At 42.1% G+C, this 21,091-nt stretch overlaps 2 protein-coding genes across 3 annotated transcripts; both read right to left on the reverse strand.

Annotated features, from left to right (window-relative positions):
• Positions 1–2,551: 2,551 nt before the first annotated feature.
• LOC136431392 (potassium voltage-gated channel subfamily A member 2-like) lies at positions 2,552–4,652 on the reverse strand. Its single transcript, XM_066422746.1, has one exon. It carries the CDS (start codon positions 4,167–4,169, stop codon positions 2,760–2,762), a length of 1,410 nt encoding a protein of 469 aa, XP_066278843.1. The 5' UTR covers positions 4,170–4,652; the 3' UTR covers positions 2,552–2,759.
• A 1,980-nt stretch (positions 4,653–6,632) lies between these two features.
• On the reverse strand, positions 6,633–21,084 carry LOC136431393 (uncharacterized). Of its 2 annotated transcripts, none has more exons than XM_066422747.1 (15): positions 20,811–21,082; positions 16,083–16,197; positions 15,478–15,539; positions 15,072–15,103; positions 14,317–14,376; positions 13,642–13,729; positions 13,378–13,449; positions 12,497–12,629; positions 11,817–11,930; positions 11,418–11,521; positions 10,237–10,347; positions 9,048–9,442; positions 8,299–8,347; positions 7,658–7,766; positions 6,633–7,018 (listed from the first exon to the last, which is right to left on the reverse strand). In XM_066422747.1, the coding sequence occupies exons 1-15, from the start codon at positions 20,856–20,858 to the stop codon at positions 6,714–6,716; spliced, it is 1,797 nt and encodes a 598-aa protein (XP_066278844.1). In that variant the 5' UTR covers positions 20,859–21,082; the 3' UTR covers positions 6,633–6,713. The 2 variants fall into 2 exon arrangements, with proteins under 2 accessions (XP_066278844.1, XP_066278845.1); XM_066422748.1 differs by having other exon boundaries at positions 6,903–7,018; positions 9,053–9,442; positions 20,811–21,084.
• Positions 21,085–21,091: the final 7 nt, after the last annotated feature.

Here is a 21,091-nt window from a genome sequence, read left to right on the forward strand (position 1 = left end):
GGGGAAGACTCCCAGGAACATGCTGAAGGAGTTGAGGGGCGAGAAACTGACGCAAATTTGTGGAGAGGAGACTCGGGAGCGAAAATAGGTTTGCATTCCAGGCTGACGTATTTCCCCAAGCTTATCTTGACAGACATTCGCCCATGAAGCCGCCGTGAGTCTCCTCAGTTTCTGACCCGGGGGACCCCAGGAAGGTATGTTCATGTTTCTTAGGGTTTTACCCGGCAAAAATTAAAAACATTGCCGACGAACTGATGTCGCCTTGTTGAAAACAAACGTGACACGCACTAAACACGCCCCCCTCCCCATGGCCCAAGTCACGTAACCTCCCCAAACCGATGTGTTGGCATCGAAAGAATTACGGTCAAAATCGCCAAAATTCTTACAGATTTCTACCTACAAGGATCTCAGCCCGATACGTGTACGCTTCTATGGCATTTTTTTGTCCGGCTTGAGCAAAAATTACCCGGGGAAACTACGATTTTCTTACCACAGCCAACTAAGCGTTTAACAATCGGGCGTCAGGAATTGTGAAAATTTAACAAAAATCTACAATTATACCGCCCGATATGAAGTCTACGTGTCCACAACAATAAGACAAGTTACCGCTAGTTTACATTGGATTATATGAAGATCATATGTACAATGGATTGATTTTACATGTATAGTGCTAAATAGAGAATCTATTATTGTAAAGGAATTTGTCTTATATGGGTCAGTTTGGATAGGCTATGTGATAATAACGTTAATGACCCGCCTGTTCCTCAGTGTATATGGTGTCATAACGCCTGGTCATGTGCCATAACCACCTCATAAAAATTAAAGTTTTATTCGATGGTTATAGCACATGACCAGTCGTTATGACACCATATACACCTCGGGGCGGGCCATTAACCCTTAATTAACAAGTGGCCGTCTTATTGTGCTTAACCCCCCCTCATTCATGCCAAAAAATATTCACGATGAAGGAAGTGAGTATAGTTTTCGTATATAGGGAATACATGGGTAGGGTCTGCACGGGTTTAGTGAGTTACATATTATTTTACAAAATACACCTTGTGTAATTCACCACAAGCTGTATTCTGTAAAAAGTCGTCTGGTTATGTATTCGTTGATACATAATCTAGTGGAAAATAACACCGCCTTCTGGAGTTTAGAAGTCCTTTAAACAGACCGCACTTGAGTTGGACTTCTGCTGAGAGTGCTTAGAAATGCGTGACTAAACCCAGCCTATGGCGGACATATTTAAAACAAGTGAGAACTTTGATTTAGCATGCTAGGATTTCAGTTATTTGTAACTGAGATACTAACAATTATCATCTTATTGATGATAACAGAAATAATTGCAACAATTAATCGTGAAAATGTTTAGTTTCGAGCAAACACAACTGAGTTATAGCCATAATTTGAGTGGTGGTTTTAGAACAAAGCAAATATAATCCTCTGTGTAAGAGATATACAATAGCAGTGTCAAATCTAGCACTGATTTGAAAATGATATATGTATATTGATATGAATATGATATGATCATAAAGAGACTACAGTCACAAGACATAGACTCAAGATCAGCTTGCACCTCAGCGAACACGTACAAACAATCCAAATACAAAATATTTCATTCCATCTTAGAGACATTTAGCCTAGGTGCCATCCGATTACTACCGGGGCTCTTATAGTCGCTACCCCGATAAAATGTTTGTTTTTTCAGGGCAGCAAGTGTAGGAGCCCCGGTAGTGATCGGATGGCCCCCAGGCTAATAAGAGACACTATAGAAGAGAGATGCCATGCAGTGATACTGATATCGTATAACCTAATGTTATCCCTAATGTTGCCATTTGAATTTGGCACCCAAATATCTTATTATAATGCCAGCCAACAGAGTGAACAAAAGTACAGCTCTCAAATACCAGCCATGACCTACATGTTATATTTGTCCGTGAAGGCCACGGTCATGTACGGATAAACACACGATGCAACACACGATCTTGGAACTATGAAACCAGCCCTCTGTGTGCACCACTACTTCTCTACTGTGGAACAAATCTGATATCATACTTTTAAAGCTATTCCTCGTAGATTTAAATAGGATAAACGTTGTAGCCCAATATTTCATTTCTTGATTTCAGTATATCAGATACAATATGATACAACAAACCCCCTGCTTTTCGGATGAGTTGATATTCTATCGATAGCTCTTGGCTGAGCGGGAGGTCACTGAGCTCTTACTGTATTTACGTATAATATTCAGAAAAGTGCATGTGTATGATTATATTATGGTCAAGAACATGTGAAGTTTCGCACGCTGGAATGCAATAGGATAGACTTCAGGGGTACAGAATTTAATCCATTCTAATTTCAACATGAGCGTTTGGCTACTCTCAGTCCTGTTAGAATATGTATAAATACAGAAAAAAATGTGTGTGATCTGGATGATATATTTATAGGAAAGTCATAGGGTGATATCTAAATGAGTTTGAGTGCCAAACAACTGACAGAGCGAAGCTAGACCACCTCACACACTTTCCCAAAAAGTAATATGAATACGCGGGCGATCAGCCTGGCTGGTGAATTGTTTCAATTTGGTACAAAGATCAGGGGCAAAGTCAACTGTCAACAATACATAGACACCTTTAACCCTTGACCAACATGGCACATGTGCCTTTGTCGCAATGTGTTATCAGGCGCTTACAGAAGATAGTTATTACGTGAACACGACATTATCCGAAGTTATGTCATATCTATGTCAAAGTTAGACCACCTTAACTGAAGTCAGTGGTGATAATCTCAGGAATCAGCCTGTCCGATGATATCATTGTTTGTGGCATACCCGGTTCCTCGTCTTCCGCCTCCTCTAACTCCTCCCGGATGTCTTCCCCCGCCTCCTCCTCTGGTGGGTCCTCATTCGTGCTGTAGATGACGTCAAACCTGGTCACAATGATGGGCACGGGGAGGGCGATGGTTAGAATCCCGGCTAGCGCTAAGAGAGAACCGATAAACTTGCCTAGCCCGGTTGTCGGGGTCATGTCGCCATATCCTAGCGTTACCATCGTAACCAGGGCCCACCAGAAGCCTTCCGGGATGCTGGTGTAAGCGGTCCCGGGAACATTTACCTCCACAAAGTACATCCCGGCTGCGAACAGGACTACGAGGATTGCCATGAAGACCAGAAGCATCGCTATGTCACTAGAACTGTTGGCCAGGGCTTCGCCAATGATTCTCAGTCCCCTGGAGTACCGGGACAATTTGAAGACTCTGAAGGAACGAAGGAATCTCATGTACCGCAAGACCCTTTGTACGGTGGCCACGTCTTGTACATGTAATAGAACGATCGCGTTCACCATCACTGGCAATGCAGAGGTTAGGTCGAGCAGTCCGAGTTTTGATCGGGCATATTTGCGTATATCGGGACTGCCGAAAAGTCGTAGTGAGACTTCGATTGCAAAGAAGGTGGCAGAGACAGCCTCTATGACAAAGAAGGCGTTATTGAATTGAGTCTGTTCCTCGGTAAGCACACCAGACAAAGACGGAATCGTCTCCAAACACAAGGCGCCTGTTGATAGAAGAGTGAAGACAATGCAGAGGTACGAGAAGATCTTGGCTTTGAAAAACTCCTCAGGGCTACAGTCTGTCATTTCCCAGATTTTCCTCTGTGTCTCAGTCTGGGGAATTTTTCGTACTTTCCCCTTGACGAATCCCTCCGCAGCGCGAATTTGGGCGATAGACTCGGGGTCGATCTCGAAGAATTTCAGTTCGTCTGTGAACACGTCCAGGGGCACTTCAAACGGCCGCGTCAGCGTTCCGTGGGTCTGGTAGAAGGCCAGTATGGCCTCCGCGCTGGGACGATGACGGTCAAAGAAATATTCTCTCTTCACTGGGTCGTAGTACTTACGTCTTTTCTCCTCGTCGCCCAGAAGAGTGTTCGGGTAGCGGTTCAGTGTGTCCAACTGCGTCTCGATACGCATGCCGCTCACATTAATTATGACTCTGTTCCTGTGGTAACTTTGCGGGTACTTCTGTCTGACAGACGGGGACGCGTCCCTCCAGCGCGGGGGCTGACTACGGAACCAGGCGGCGTAGTTCCGTCGGAGCGTCGTTGGTGTGAGCGGAACGTCGCCGTACGTGCCAGGCACCCCCAGGCCGCCTCCAGCACCTGCCCACACAGCCTCCATCTTGCCTCTTCTTCTACACAGTGGCTAATTCAAGAACACGATGCGTCCCGGTAATAAATATAACTGTAGCTATTTGACCTGGAGGTGACAGTGGTTCGGCTTTATTATCATTGCTATGTTGTTCTATCCAAAAAGGACAACGGCTCGTCTGTATCACTGCGGCAGAGAAATATGATATCCACGCCATGTAGTGTAACAATGTGCGATAACAGCAATATTAGCAATGGGCGTTGGGTCGCAGTGCTCTATACAACAAAAACATTGTGAAGAAGAATAAGATAAGCATATATGTTTACTTAATCACTATCAGATGACCGATTCATGTACGCAATCAAGAACCACAAAGTGTAGCCAAATATTCCCTCTTTTTTCAATATTTCGAGATTGTAATACACATCATAGCTTTGTCTTCATTTATTTGTATTCGTGTATTTGTATGATTGTACATGAATAATTCATTCGGCTGCGAGATTTATGTTTTATGTTCTATTTAGTTGGATGGTTGGTTGGTTGGTTGGTTGGTTGGTTGGCTTGCTGGCTGGTTGGTTTTTTTGGTTTGGTTGGTTTTGGGTAGAGTGAGGGGGTCAGAAAGCATACTTTGAGAAGTGATGCCTGGGTCTTTATGATATTCGGTTTTCTGATAGGTGTTGGCAAAACAGACACGATCCATGATGCAGAAGTCTTTGGTACTGCAACGGAGGTGCGGATTTGTTATGAACTATTGATTTTTATGTAATGCTTAGACTCTTTTGTACTGAAGGTTTTGGCCCCAGTGCAGCGTTCTTTTGACATGCCTTTTAAAACAACATATTCAAGAAGTTAAGAATGATTCTTAAAGGTCACTGTTTCCTACTAGGTAGGTATAGATTAACGTAATCATTTGTCTTGAATGTTTGCTTATAAGAAATATAACGTTATGAGTAGAGATTGACGTGGCTTGATGTACATCATACAAAATCGGAGTCACTTTGTATGTTGAGTAAGGACATTTCATAATTCTTTCATGATTTATAGGCACATTCAGCTTGGAAGCAGAAACACATCAATATGTATACGTTATGCATGTACACTATCACCTACTCTCGTTTTCTTGCTTTTAGGCTACGGGCACGAATTTCCACTAAACTTTATTACCATCATTATTTGTTCTTATCGATAGGTGAAGAGTGAATAGTGGAGCGACAAGATATGATGATGATGATATCTAGGTGAACATAATGCAAATAGGGATCTCAGTTAAATTATGAATCAGCAAATGCTAGATGGATTGAAAAAGAAACAATAGTATAAGTACATCTTGACTTTTAGGTATCATTTTTTTCTTAGCCTGTGATTGAAACGTTTTCCCAGTGAGTAAATTATATTCACCGTTTATTCATCCGTACGAAGCTTTTTAGGCCAAAAAAATCAATATCGTGTTTTCTAGATTTTGACCGAATTGATCCGACAAATACAGTTTTAAAACATTATATTCCGATTATAGAAGGAGATAATGTACATTGTACAAGCACAGTTTTCTATTGCAACGGAAATAAGAACATGTTGTAAAACGATTCTACAACGTTTTCACCATTCAGAAGTCAGACGTAAAATGTTACATGTAACGTTATATTATCTTGCCAGCGGTCGACTAAAGAGTTTCTTGCTAGGGTCGGTCAGATAACCGAAAACACGGCATTTGTTTTCCTAGGCAGAACAACGTATCCTTCTCTTCGTACTCCGAGGTGCGTGCGTGTGTGTATGTGTGTTGTGGTGTACAGCCCATAGAAGACATGTTGAACCCAGCAACACATGGCTGGACAAGTCGGAACCAGTCACCTGAGGATATGTTAATCAATGTCAACAAAAATAGATGAGACACTTTCATAACTTTTCCAACAATATCTATATTTTTGTATGTGGTATAATTTTTTTTGCGGTCAGATGTGCCATGTCGGTGAGTCGGGAGCAACCAAAGTTTCTTACTGTACTGCGCCAAATTGCACCAAGTTATGGCAGCAATTTTCGCAGCAATTTTAGCTAATCTTCCCTTTTGGTCACACTAACTTGCGACGCATAGGTAAAATGCGTGACCTCTAAAAAAAAAATGGCCGCCCCGAAATGTTACAGTCAGTTCCGACTCCAACTCAGATACAAGATAACTTCATTAGAAATCGCAATGATGTACAATGATCAAAATTCATCAAAATGATCTTTGCAGTGATTGCGTCGCTTTACGCCATTTTGAGTCCATTTGCGCCAATTGGCCAATTGCAAGTTGTTTTTTTTAATTTTCAAACATCGGTTGGAGGCTTTTGCAATTTGGCGGAGTCCAGTGACTCTATTTTATCGTGCTTTGACGAGCCACCAGACAGGACCAAGCAGGCTATGCACAGCACAGAGAATGTGTGTCTTACCGGTCTCACTGGTCAGTCTGGCTGGCAGTGACGGTAGGCATGCCTTCAAGAAGGAGAGAGTCGACAATTTAAGATGCATATATAACATGCCATATTTATTACCTTATTATACCTTAACGAATTTACAAGCGAATCATTTACATGGAATCTATGCTATATTTGAGGTAAGCAAATGATCTGTTTCAAAATCATCATTATCATCTACGCCGTCAATCCAAGTCTTGTCATCGCATGTCTTATCGAGTATACTTTGTTTCTCTTCTACTCGTCCTTCTTCTTCCACTTGCTCAGTTCTCTCGCTGTTTTCTTCAGGCCATGTCCGGACGCCATTTCCAGCTGCAGACCTGGGCAGGTTGCTGTCAGCCGGTAGTCTGATACAGAGGATCACCATAACGAGACAGATCACCACTAGCAGATAGAAGGACAGGTGGTGGTCCAGGGGCCAGGGCAACCCTACAAATATTGAAAGAACGCCACAAATTAGTATTTGCTAGTACAACTGACAGGTTCCCGTTTGAGTGTAATTCATGTCGGGGGTAAAATGTAAGAAAGGGGGAAAATGGGAAGGAGCGAACATTCTATGTTGCTATTGAGCACCATTCGTGCCAGGAAGTTATTCTTTTATTGGAATTCTGCAACTCTGCGATACTGAAGCTCCGACTAGTACTCTATGGTGGTATTGCAGCCTGGAACTGTATGGCCTGTATCTATTCTCTTAACACAAAACATCTTTCCCGAGATGAACTGGCCAGGGTTAATGAAGTATAGCTGTCCTTGGAAATATCCAAGGTAACGTGTTTCTCATAGTCTGAGATGCTTTTGACAGCCCCCCTTTCTACCTCAGAGCTAAATAAAGACCACAGAACTCTGACTGACCGTACCAGGATTCATGCATTAATCAAGTCATCCACTAGACACAAGACATGTACAGAAAGCATGCACTCATTCACCTGCAAAAGTAGACTAAAATCACCGAATCGATGCTTGCCGGAAGACGGAGTGAGCATATAGCTATATATAGCCTCTCGGTAAGTATTCAACTAATCAGGTCTGCTTAATAATATGTGCGCTTTTCCTATGATGGTATCCTACCGTTATCGGTGGTCCAAGCGAAGAGGTTAGCGCTCACAGCCGGTCCGATGAGGCGGGACAGGGCTGCCATGGTCTGGGCGATGCCGTTCACTGTTCCACGGGACGATAGCTGTGCACGTGGAATACATGTTCGTATCCATCGGTTTACACATTAGATTATATATGATCTACAACAGATTTCTTAAAGTAATTACACGACAGAAATATATATTGTTCGAATATAACAACACGGGCTATTTTCATTCCCAATGTAGAAGCAAAACCTTCTCTCTCTTTTGCAAGACTTCTTTGGTTTTTCATCAATTCAAGTCCCATTCCATATCATTCCACGTTAGCTAAGTTAGTATTACAATAGATTTTGCATCTCAAGACATAGCTTAAAGCCAAGGAAAATGCCATGTTTACGGTTACCAGACTGACTCTAGCAAATCCCTGCCGACCCTGGCCTTCTTGTGAGTCGACCACCACTAACAAAGGACATAAAACGGATGACGACCGAAGGGTCAAAAAAGAGAAAATCTATGCATACCGACCTTTTTTTATTTTATTTTAGGACCGAAATCGGAAACAGCAAGTTTCCTATGTGTAAGTTTCTTTTCTGTCGTTCGACATTATATCATTGTTTGAGAAATGTTACTCACCAAAGCAGCGTTCCCAATCATGACAATGGCGGCCATGTACGCTTGACAGCTGAAAGGCAGAAGGAGAACAACCTTTAACAGAATCATCAGGAAACTGGCGAACCCTAAATAATCAAAGTGGAGAAATAATCGCTTCCCTTTGTCTATTTTGTTTCACAGAATCGCGGCATTGTTTACCGTACTAGTGTACCTGCTGCCAAGTCTCCAAGAAGATCTACCTGTGACAAGATAGTCTCCAATTGCAAAGGGCCAGAAAAGTATCCAAAAGCCCACCGGGGCCAATTGAATACTGTTTGGGCCCTTAGGATGCTATCTGGCCACCGGTGGATCTGCTTGGAGATTACCTGCTACTATTGATTGTGTTAATGATCGTTCAGAGACCCCCTGCCTTCGTGAAATATTCAGATCACTCTTGCTTTGTCTTGTTTCATGGATTTGCAAATGATCAGGCTGTAACTAGCATGATCCATTTTTACTGATAGTCTACTTTACCTAAATTACAGATATTGTATTTGTGAAAGTCCTATTCTTTGACAAAATACCATTTTAACATTTCGTCAGTATTGATGACCTAAAAATCATTCTACAATATGAAAAAATCACGAAGATCCATCAAAGGTTTTTTTGCTCGAGTTATGCTCTTGACATATATACAGACCCACTCCACAGCTGGTGTAACCGAAAATATGACCTTCTCAGCGAAGGTAATAACCTTTTTGCTCGCCTCTGAGGATACACTAGAAGCTTACCTTGCCTGTTCTATCAGCATGGCGACAAGTAGCAGTGGACCCCAGACCCTGGCGGGAACTTCTGAGGCCGGCAGCTGGGCAGTCTTCCTCCTGTCCCCGGCTAGCCGACACTGGCCGGTGAGTGTCCTCGCGACTGTCTCATTCATTTCTGTTACAGCGGGTAATGTAGGATGAGGGGACCTGTCGGTTACTGGTAATGAGGACGTGAAGTTTAGGGTAAAATCGGTAGGGTGCGCTGTTTGGTTCAGGACCGTGGAAAGGTCTTGAGCTTTGATGGGTCCTGTGATGTTCACCATAGACGGGAGCAAGACTACCCCAGCTGCCCACAGGACAACTCCGGACAGGTACAAGGTCTTGTAGGTGATCTTGGACGCCATGAAAGGAATGATTGTCGCCTTGGGGAGAAAGAATTAGACAAGGAAAACATCATCAAATATTGGCCGAGGCTCGTTGACCTGCGAACGTCGACCGAATCCTGCCCTAAAATTCGCGCGATGACCGGGCGTATAACTGCCGAAAATGTCATTTAGAGCATGCCGACTCGTTGCTGCCGACGGATTCTTCTGATGTAAGACAGGGATCCAAGTGGTTTCAAACGGATGGAGCAGAAAGGCAGGGTTTATTGAGTTAATTCCTAAGTCATCAAAAATCATTAAAAGCATGAATGTTTGACAGGCCTCGCTGGATTTAGTACGAATTTCGAAGTCTCCAAGCAGACCTACGGGTTGCAAAGACCGTATCCAACTGGCAGAAGGAGCTTTTACAGCAACCCAACCCTTGGGTTGCTATAAGAGCTCCTTTTGCCAGTTGGATACGGTCTTTGCAACCCGTAGGTCTGCTTGGAGACTTCGAAATTCGTACTAAATCCAGCGAGGCCTGTCAAACATTCATGCTTTTAATGATTTTTGATGACTTAGGAATTAACTCAATAAACCCTGCCTTTCTACTCCATCCGTTTGAAACCACTTGGATCCCTGTCTTACATCAGAAGAATCCGTCGGCAGCAACGAGTCGGCATGCTCTAAATGACATTTTCGGCAGTTATACGCCCGGTCATCGCGCGAATTTTAGGGCAGGATTCGTGGAACGATCCGTTTTTACATTTGTAAGTTTCGAAAATTCTATCAAACTTTAAAAATGCAGAAAAGCAGAGATATAATGCATGAAATGGTCAGATATTGCACTGTACCTGCGAAGCAACACTGTAGATAGCAGTAACCGTCATGACAATGGAAATCTCAGCTGCGTCGAAGTTGTAGCCGCCATGTTTGGAGTCGGACACCAGGAGGAGGGGTAACAGCTGGAGGAGAGACACGACAAGGTAAAAATGATCAAAGATGAAACATTGATTGTATCAATGTCATACTAAAGATATTTCTTCTTACAAAGCGTTAAGACATGATGTGTTTAGTTCCTGTGTTCTGTTCAATACATATCTTCTCTTTCATAACATCGCGTGTGGAGTGAAATCATGGGAGTTTATCCGGTGTGATTTGTTCGCCCCAGTCTGCGCTAAATGATGATGATATGGTTTACTTCAGATGATTTGGCTTAGTGATGCTTTCTAACACCCCTTACCACTAGAAGCTGCGACCCCTGAGCAAAAATTTGGCCGATCTCTCAACGTATTTCCAAGTTCCGAGTTTTTGAAGTTAAATCTCACGTTTACATCTTGTATAATATTCCAGTCATTTAGTCAAGATTTTGGTCACTGTACTGACGCTCAGCAATCACCGTCGAACGGAAAGACTAGGACTAACGTAACATGACCTATTTACGTGCAGAACCTATTTACGTCCGGTTTGCCTCATGTCCACATGTCGCGGTGTATTATGCCAAAGCCTGTTCTCATGAGCAATAAAGAACATCATAAGTATGATCCTTAGCCATCTCTTTAATTTTTGCACAGCAAAACATAATGGCCATGCGTTTACCACGTGAACGCCACGTGCCGCGCATGTGGGGGAAATTTACAGATAAACATTATTTTTTTCCATCGCGTTAAGCAAGTGGCCGGACAGACATAGTGATTTTACTATCATTTGTCTGCAGACTACTTTGGACAGTTTCTGTGCATTTCTTTCTGGTCTATTTTCTTCAAGCATAGCGCTAGAAGGGAAAAGATTCAGAAGTGGACGATAATGGGTTACCCTAGCACAATTCTTCATCATATACCTCAGTATAAATACATGCTCGCACTGCGTTAAACAGGCGGAGAAAAACTTACAGACAATGCATTTTCTTTTTAGAAGAGCTTATATCACTGCCCATGGGTTTGAAATTTGGCTCTGTCCGCGCGGTTTTAAGATAAATACGTTTTGAATAAATCGGACGTTAATTGGTCATGTTACGTTAAGTTCTAGTGATCACCTGTTGGCTGGCACAGATGTCTGCTAGCGCGAAGAGGGCGTACAGCACACAGGGGATCAGCACAAGTCTGTCCCGCAGCAGACTGCACGTGGATTCTTGGTGTCCTGTGGAAAACACCCGCAGTTAATTGGATAAGACACAACGGCAACAAACCAACCTTCTTATCCTGCCAGCCTTAGAGACCATTACTTTTGGACCAGGCTAGGGCCAAACTAACCTTCCCACCCTGCCATTAATCTAGATACAACGGATTCTATGGCTGTGTTTATAGAAATTAGTGTTGAATTATTCGGGTTCAGATGTTTGAAATCCCTGTAGAATTCCTACATATTTCCTAGATCGCGTAGATCTTTAAAGCAAAATATTGAGTCCGAGGAGTAATCAGAAATTGGTACTCACGATGCTTCTTTTCTTTGTCGTGTTCTGTCTCGTCTGGGGCAGAGATTGGGGTCAACGTCATGTAGTCATCTTCAGGCTTCTTGTGCAGAGATTCACCAAGAAAAATACAGCTGCCTGTGGTGTTGAGTTATATACGATTAGAATTACTTAGAGGTGTCAACACATCTCAAACGAATAAGAAGGCTTGCATTTTTACACGATTTTATCTTGCTAAATGATCTTTTCGAATTCATCTATTTGAGTCAAATCTTATATCAAAAAGTCCTTTGTTCCACAAGTCCTTTGGGATTTTACAGAAACCAACAGCTTCATTCTAAGGAGAGCCTCGCCCGCGGCCTACATATATGTGTATACACTGTGGCATACCTTGATGAGGCTCTGGTAAACCGGGCTAAGGTTTCCACTTTTATGGGCGTGGCCTTTAACCAGCTGTCAGCCAATCAGAGAACCGGCTTTGCCTATAGAAAATATACAGACGATTCTGTGATTGGTTGATAGCTGGTTAGAGGCCACGACGATAAAAGTTGAAATCTCAGCCCGGTTTAGCACGGCCGACCCCGGGTATACAGTGTAAGCCTCGGGCGAGGCTCTGCGAAGGAAATGCATTTTTGTGTGAATATTTACAATAGGATGAGACTGATGTCACAAAATGAAATATAACAGATACAACTCAAACTTACCAATCAGAATACATAACAGTATACCTGCCACAACGCTACAGGGCAGGAAGTACGGGAACTGCTGGAAGAATGGCTGGGCAAAAGTGTGGAATCTCGTAGCCGGGCAGGCCAAAAATCCACCAAGCACTGGGCCCTAAGCAGGCGGGAACGGGGTTAGAGATTTACCGATCATTAACTACAACACGTATTGGAAATGCACTTAAATCCAATGGAACGATTGTTGTTTGTAGCCGGCAAGTTGAATTCATCCATAGGCGACATTCCGCGCTGAAAGGAAAGCTTCACAAAAAAATTAAAATCCTATCAAATTCTTACTTCAAGTTGTTTAACATAAGTCCGTCATAGTTTGGGGATCTTCCACCATTTGCAACTTATGCCGTGCTGACGCCTTCTCACCTGATAATTATGGTACACTGAACACTGACGTCATATAGTTCAATCATCAGGTAAACAATCTAGAACACTAACGTCATATAATTCAAATATCAGGTGAGAAGGCGTCAGCACGGCATAAGTTGCAAACGGTGGAAAATCCAAGAACTATGACGGACTAGGGCCAAGCTAACCTTCTTATCCTGACATTGAAACTTGAACTAAGAAGTTGACTTTGGAATATATTAAGCATAGCATAATAGAATTTTCAATTGTTTGTGAAGCTTTTCTTTAAACACGCCGGAAGGTGGAAAACCTGGCAGAATAGAACGTACCATATCTGTTCTGTTATCATACCACATTTTACCAGTCCTGGCTAGATGCTGTCTTCAAACGCAGAAGTTGGCAAAAAAATTGCTTTGACTTTGTCTCTTCTATGGACCTAACACACAACGTTTTTTTAAAATCATAACAGAAAAGTCGTTCCTAGTATCATCACTCCCACTCACCACAAAGCGCGCGGCAGCAGCGGGAATCCAGACGATGGAAAAGGCAACAAAATGAAACCGTGGTGAACAAATCTGGAAATATGAAAGAAACACACAGGCAATACATTATAGGAGACTATGTACATGTAGTGCTTTCAAAATTTGCAATCAACAATATAATAGCTCTATAGGAATAAAATAATAGGTTATTCTACCAGATCACAATTTTTTACGCTGACAAATACAAGAAATCAGTTATGAATCCTTATGCACTTTAATATTCACCTCGTATAAGTACGTCTTGGCCACGCCCAGATTGCCGTTCAGAAACCCTCCGACAAACTGCACGCTGATGGCCCACACGAAGGAGAAGCTTGTAGGGAACAAGGACGATGATTGGTCAGGACGATAATTGGTTTGGTTACGTGGTATAACATTCCTGATACTATTTTGAGAAAAAGATTTGCAACATTCTTATTGCAAGCTAATTTAGTATTTCTAGTATATCTTTCTCCTCCGCAGAGCCACGCTCACGGCCTATATATATAGCTAACTGGGCTGAGTTTCCACTTTTGGGGGACTTGGCTTCTAACCAGCTGTCAGCCAATCAGAGAATCCCGGGTCTCTGATTGGCTGAAAACTGATTAAAGGCCACGCGAACGCTCACAAAAGTGGAAACCTCAGTCCGGATTAGCAGAGTTTCCCCAAGGTATATTGTATAGGCCGCGGGCGCTGAATATGAGAATATATTTATTTATTTGTATCAGGCCCATGGCCCATAAAAACATACACAGAACAAAGATTTACAAAGCTACACTTACAAATACTTTACATAATATAATATATCTGAGTACTAGTATTGTTTCACATAAAACAAAAGGTTTGATAGTCATATAGGTCTGAATTATTTGGTAAAGGTGTGAAATTACCGACAAGGACCATGTGTTCTGATCGCCCTACCTGAACCCCAGCAATAGAATAGACAGCATTAGCCCCGTCACTCCACTCAGCAGGATGGGTCTGGATAAAATTTAATGAATTCATCGTCACTTTTGCACCACACTACAATACATTGAACTTGCGATATATTGCATCACAATTATCCAGTTGATGTACATAACCAGCAAAGTAAAATCATTTGGTAAGGCCACACTGTCTTTATTATATGGATCCTCTGGGCACCTCAAAATTGATGCGAAAAAGATAAAGGTTAGACAAAAACGTTGCTGCCATTATGAAATCTAATTGGTCAGGAAGGTTTCAAGTACAAATGACTAAACTGAACGTTCAGAACATGGTCTGCCAAAAATAAGTTTTCTTTCTGTTCGTTCACATTTTCTTAAAAGTCTTTGGAAAAATTCGCTCAGGGATAAAAATAGACTTTGTACAACAAAAAGGCATTGTATGACGGATCCTTTTTCCGATTTTTCATTCAATTTACGGCATATATTTTTTTCATTTTGTAGCTCCTTTGTACATGTACAATTTACAGTATACTAGCAAAAACGTTTTCTGGAACAGGACGAAACTTGATGCGTTTGCGGATGTACTCAATATTATCAAGCCTAAGTAAAACTACAAGTTGTATCGTCATCGTTTGTGTAATATTTATTTCTTTGTGATGTATCTGATATTTGAATGTCCAATGAAGTCTAGGATAACAGAAACGATTTAAAAGACTACACTAAGTATATTGAGAGAATCACTGGTCCTACCTTCGGCCAACGATGTCCGACAGTTTGCCCCACTAGAAGAGCAAATACAAGTTGTTAAATACCTATGATTATATGACTATAAAACTGGTGGGTGTACTAAGTCAACTGCTAATTATCTAATACCAGTTCATAAAAGAACAAGAAATAGCAAAGTTTTAGATACCAAAGTTATTAACCAAGGATGTGTTAAAACATTAATTTTTCATATCCCTATGATCATAAAGAAGTTAGGTGTGACAGGTCGTTCAGTGTAACATAACTGCTTTCGTACCGCGTGCCTGCAGAGCTAGCTGTTATGCCGAAGGGTGGCTCTACCGCCTATACAAATATGGATATTACGTCAGTTAAAAGCAATGGGACTTAGAAATGTCAAAATATAGGGAGCTGAACAGGCAAAAATACCTACCATGAAACATCCTACAAAAGTACCAGCAAAGAGCGCACTCATCAGGAACCCGGCATAATAACCTAGCCAAGGGGGAAACAGACAAACATTGCATTACCTCCGTGTACGAAGGTTTTGTTTTCGGTGTGTTTGCTTTTGTGTTGGTAGGGATTTGAATTCAGTAGAGTGAAAAGAAGTGAAGGGGAAAATGGGAAGTCTGACATGAAGTGGAGGTTGAACTTGAGGTTAAAATGGTTGTCCCCGCCGACTGGTTTCCACATGAGAGGAACGTTGGGGACACTGACAGGAAGCTAGGTCAAAGGTACTAGAAAAGGTTACAAAATTCCCTGTCTCCAATTTCCTGCTATATACACGTTTGTTGCCTTATGAGAGGAAGAGGGAAGATCATAAGACAGAATGTTAAAAAATCCACAGTAATGAATAAAACAAGAAATCTACTGAAGCTAAAAACATTTCACAGAGATCTTCGGTTTGTTTCCTTCACATTACAGGCTTAAACTTCCGTGAATTTTCTGATGCAATTCACACCGGATCATCAATTCATTGACAAACTAAGGTTAAATCATATATATAGAGAGAGTCGTGAAGAACGAAATGTACCGTACCTAGCTGGTTACTCTTCAGCGACGGGAAGAAGTCGTGGGTGAGGAACGGGAGAAACGGCGCTGCCATGCTTTGAGTAAAGGAGTCTGCCGTCAGGATCATCCCCAGTACTGATACCTAACGAAAACACGATGTTATTGTTGTACAGTCGAATGATAACTAAGAACAGGTGGTTTCGGGACAGGGTGAAGAGATAACTGTGGAAAAATGGACGGGACTGTTTTGATGTGGCTTGTGACTACAGGTGCACGTGTTTCCGATTGTCATGATATTTGTTATGTAGGTAGGTCTTCTTAAGACCTCGAAATGATTAGATTTTGCCCCCCCCCCCAGTGGCTTGCTATGGTACTGCAGCGGAACTTCCGGGTTCGATATCTCTTGTTCTGGACATGATTTTGGAGTGGTAGATAGCTCCTGGTAGGGAGAGTGAGTTTGCGGGTATTTTGAAGCTGCAGGAGCCAATTTCGTTTCAAACTTTGAATGGGTATAACCAAAGAAGGGGTTGACGGATCGTCATGATATCTGGTATGTAGATAGCGTAAGTGATGATTGACAAGATTGTATTCTAAGTATGCAGATCAGGGGCTAATGTGCATAGTTGATGAGGAAAGTTTATAAATCCGCGGCATTGCATTATAGGACTCCTGAACATGTGACATATGTAACTGAGAAAGAGAGGAAATATCAATAGATATCAATCATGCAAATGATGATGATTTGGTTTATTTCATATTATTAAAAAGTATCACAGTTTCGCAGTGCACGCGACGTGTGCACTGAATTGAACTGGGACTACATTATACATTATTAGCTTCATAAAATTATTTACAATTGCCTTAACGTATATACGAGGTTTTCAGAACATTAAGATAGGTGTAGTGACAATATTTTCTTATACAATACGAATATATCCGGGTACATTGTATTACAATATAGGTTCATAAATAGGGACATGTTTCAAATACAATACGATTACATTACAGAAACCGCATCGGTGCTTAATCTATGAATACAATAAAACAAAATAAAACAAAACTCAGGTACTGGTACTTTTCGTTGTTATTGACAGCATGTTGCTGTAACAGGTCTCTTATTTAGTAATGATAACATGTAACAGGTCTCTTATTTAGTAATGATACCATGTATGGTATCGGGCTATTTCTATGACGTGCTGTTCTGGTTTTAATAGTGTTCAACAGTTGACTATTGCGCGTATTCCTGCCGCTGACTTCTTGTCGGGTTGGCGGGAGCCAGTCGCAGAAGGTGGTAGAATGAAGTAGCTTTCTGGCGAAGGATTCACAGAGGTAGTCGCGTCTTTGCTGCAACGTCGTGAGACCCAGTGTGAGGCACGCGTCCGAGTAGTTTGTATAGTGGGTCCCTAGGATAGTTCTAACTGCTCTACGTTGTATCCTCTCCAGTTGAAGTCTCTGGGATAGCGTTATACCAGGTTGCCAGACCGGTACTGCGTATTCACAGGTCGGACGAATAAAACTCGTATAAATGGTGACAAGGTCCTCTCTGGTTACTCCAAATGACTTAAGTCTCCTCAGGAAGAAAAGTCTCTGGTTTCCTTTCTTGACCATGTGGTCGACCTGGGTAGTCCATTTTAAGTCATCTTGTATGTGAAGACCCAGAAGTTTTGCCACTTTGACTTGAACTAGGGGGTAGTTGTCGATTTTCAGCGAGGGTAACTGTGTTAACGGGGGTTGCCCTACCTTAGGACGCGCCCTAACTTAGGACGGATTTTTTAGTGATCTTGTTATGCATAAGTAGGCCGTGTTTGTGTCCACTGACTATGCTCATAAGGAAGATAAATAAACCAAGTCCATGCACATAATTTTTATTTGCATTCAAAACATATGTGTACATATTCATTTCTTGTTTTGTCGAGAATGGTATTTTGACAATAATGATGGCAACGCTGAGTAGAGGGTCACTGCGTAGCTAGACGGCCCGACACCTAAATATACGACCTGTGCCAAGCAGATATACAACTATCATACACATAAGAAATATAACTTCATAAAACACAAACAAATTGGGTCTTTAAGTGTTTGTTGAGAAGAAAACCGACCAAAGAAAACAACGTAAACATCGCTGCCGTCTGGCAACGTTGTTTTCCCGCCATTTTTTGGAGCCGCGATGGTGGTGGACGGCGATTCGACGCACAGCTTTGTAACGCTCTAACATGTGATTGGTACCGTCTATGAAAAGGAAACTGAATACAGATATGGCGAAGATATTTCCCAATAAGTAGACGGAGTATTGTTGATGTAAGCGGTGTTGTTTTTTCGTAATGATTTTGTAAGTCGGGTCGCATGCAAGACGTACGTCGGGCCGCGCGCAAAGTGCGTAGTAGCCTATTTCCCGCCAAAACATGAGCTGGGATGCGCTAGATATAGCCCTTCTCACATGACGTTAGAAGTGCACACAGTCAAAATTTTCCGGTCAAAAGAAAGCTAGAATATAGCAGACTTCAAGCCTTATTTACATTTCCCTAACTTCATCACCAACTTCCGAAGAGAGCAAAATTACCAAAGCATACTAAGTTAGGCACACTATCTGGCGTAGCACTAAATCAGAAGGTACATTCGTGAAAACGTCTCACAGCGTTTGCCGCTTGTAACTCGGAGCGTGAAGGGCCCATGAACAATATGAATACATTTCTTGTCCATGTATGTTCTTTAGATGAATGTGTTCAAAATTCATTCATTAAAACATGACCATTCTCTGACAACCAGCAATGGAGCGCCGTGAGTTCGAGCGCGTAAAAAAACGTCCTATGTTTGGGCGACTCCCGTTACGGATCTTGAGAAGCAGAAAAACATTACTTTGCATTTTTTGGGGTGCAGGGTCATATTCTGTTCGGCTGACCACTTGCTAAGGTCGTCGAGATCTTGTTGTAAAAGGGGAGGATCCCCAACCTTGCGGCACTCGACTAAGTTTAGGTCGTCGACGAATTTCCATCTCCTTGAGGCTGCGTGTTCGGCAGCGCTATTGATCAGGGCTAGGAAAACAATCGGCCCAAGTACGGTCCCCTGTGGGAGTCCACATGTAGTGGTCGTCCAATTAGAGAAGGTGTTCTTGTAACGCACTCGTTGACTCCTATCCGTCAGGAAGCCGATCAACCAGTTGGCTAAGGAAGGACGTAGCCCTAGTCTCAGGATACTCGTCATAGCTATCGTATGGTCGACCTTGTCGAATGCTTTGGCATAATCTGTAAGGACTAGTGTGCTTATTGAGCCTGGTTGGTCTGATGTTTTGGTAAGTATGTTAACTATATCTACAAGACAGTGGGTAGTTGAATGAATATCTTTTTCGCATAATTAATGGTAATATGCTATAACTCTATAATGGTGAATGATGGAAGTTATGTGGACAAAATTAGACATACATTATGCAAATGGGGGCTCATCTACATGATTTATGAGGAAATGCTACAAAAACCTTCTTTGAGCAACTTGTGTTATTCGGGTAGATAAGATTATCAACTGAGATAAGTCATGCAAATTAGGTCCTTATATGCATACCAAATGGAAAACAATTATAATATGCTTCCCGATAAGGCTAACATCAGTCGGCGAAGGTGTGGGGTCGTGGAACTCTAGTTTTGATATGCTACACATACTCTTCTCACAAAAAAAGTGACATTAGGTGAAGGGCTTATGGTCAGGTTTGCCGGTGTGACAGGCAGTAGGTTGGTGGAACCTATTCATTTCATAGATAGCTTGGTTGAAAGCTGACGGATATTACATGTCAAGGGGTCAATAGGAGAGTCCACTAATTCACGGGAAGGTATTTTTGGTCTATCTGCTGGTCTGTGTTTTCAAAGCTTAATAGTTTCCATATACTAGTCACGTTCACCGCAGAAGTGATCAGTGAAAGCATATTATTTTAATGAAAACATCATTTTCATGATTTTAAATGAAATATAATCAAACGAGAGATGAGAAACTCTAAATATTTTACTGAGGTATTAAGATCTTCAAACTTTCGTTCTGTGAATACATCTAATTTACAGACTAAAATATGACCGTGCAGAACAACACACGAACATGTAGTTCACGCACACACACACACTTCGAGCACAGCTAGCAGCAGAAACGTTCTTTCATTGAATTATTTATGACCATTGTTCCAGTTTGAAACCCACACCAGTAGTGCCCATGACCCGAAATGAGGTCACCGAGGTTGTCCCGTCGTGTGTAGCGTTTAAATAGCTATAATAATTATGCACATAAACACGTTTTACTGCAGTACGCACTTTAACACATTCATGTTTTTGCTTCAGAAACTTCAACTTTTCAATAGAGCAGGGCAGCCTTAACAGTATCGTTGTCGTCGACGTTCAAATGTCTGGTGTGGATGTCATACACTGGTCGGTGACGTGAAAATCGAGCAGTTTCCATATCCTTCGTTTTTTTTTTTTTTTTAACCCCAGTTTTAGTCTAATCCCCCAAGACAGTAAAGGCTTGAACATTCTACGGCATCGAAATCGTACGACCTACTACGACATCGTATTCTGACAGAAAGCCATAGATTGGAATACTGTCTGACAGTATGGCTGTTATCCAAACCGGGGGATCATGAAACCAAGGCACAAGTCTATGTGTCTGGACATCCAAACTGGGTGATCATAAAACCATGGCACAAGTCTTTCAATACATGCAGATGGGTCGACAGACGCCCCCCACCCCACCACCACTACTCCTAACCATGCACCTACATACCTGTTTGACCGGAAAGTCGCGCCACAGTTGTCGGATACCACCAACCATATTGGCAAAACACGGAGTGAGCGCAGGTGAGACAACACGTAACCAAACACGGATGTCCTGCACAGATCAATTACTAGTACATGTATTTGCCCGATTGGCTACTGGCAAGAGAACACTGCCGGATAATTTCAACTGTGAAAATGATATCTCAGGGAGTCTTCTGAAGCACCGACAAGACTTGTCACGTTCAGCCTTCAGGATGCTTATTGTTGTCTGTCGTCACGCCGCCCAAT

This window comes from Branchiostoma lanceolatum, chromosome 3, assembly GCF_035083965.1.
Source record: "Branchiostoma lanceolatum isolate klBraLanc5 chromosome 3, klBraLanc5.hap2, whole genome shotgun sequence".
Lineage (NCBI taxonomy): Eukaryota > Metazoa > Chordata > Leptocardii > Amphioxiformes > Branchiostomatidae > Branchiostoma > Branchiostoma lanceolatum.

Bases quoted from the DNA above. Each gene is read 5' to 3' on its own strand.
- LOC136431393 (XM_066422747.1), bottom strand. From the start codon at position 20,858: ATGGTTGGTGGTATCCGACAACTGTGGCGCGACTTTCCGGTCAAACAG. The intron at 11,522-11,816 runs GTGAGTACCAAT...TGTTTTCCACAG, and splicing joins CGACAAAGAAAAGAAGCATC to GACACCAAGAATCCACGTGC. The intron at 7,019-7,657 runs GTAGGATACCAT...CAATATTTGTAG, and splicing joins CGCTTGGACCACCGATAACG to GGTTGCCCTGGCCCCTGGAC.
- LOC136431392 (XM_066422746.1), bottom strand. From the start codon at position 4,169: ATGGAGGCTGTGTGGGCAGGTGCTGGAGGCGGCCTGGGGGTGCCTGGC.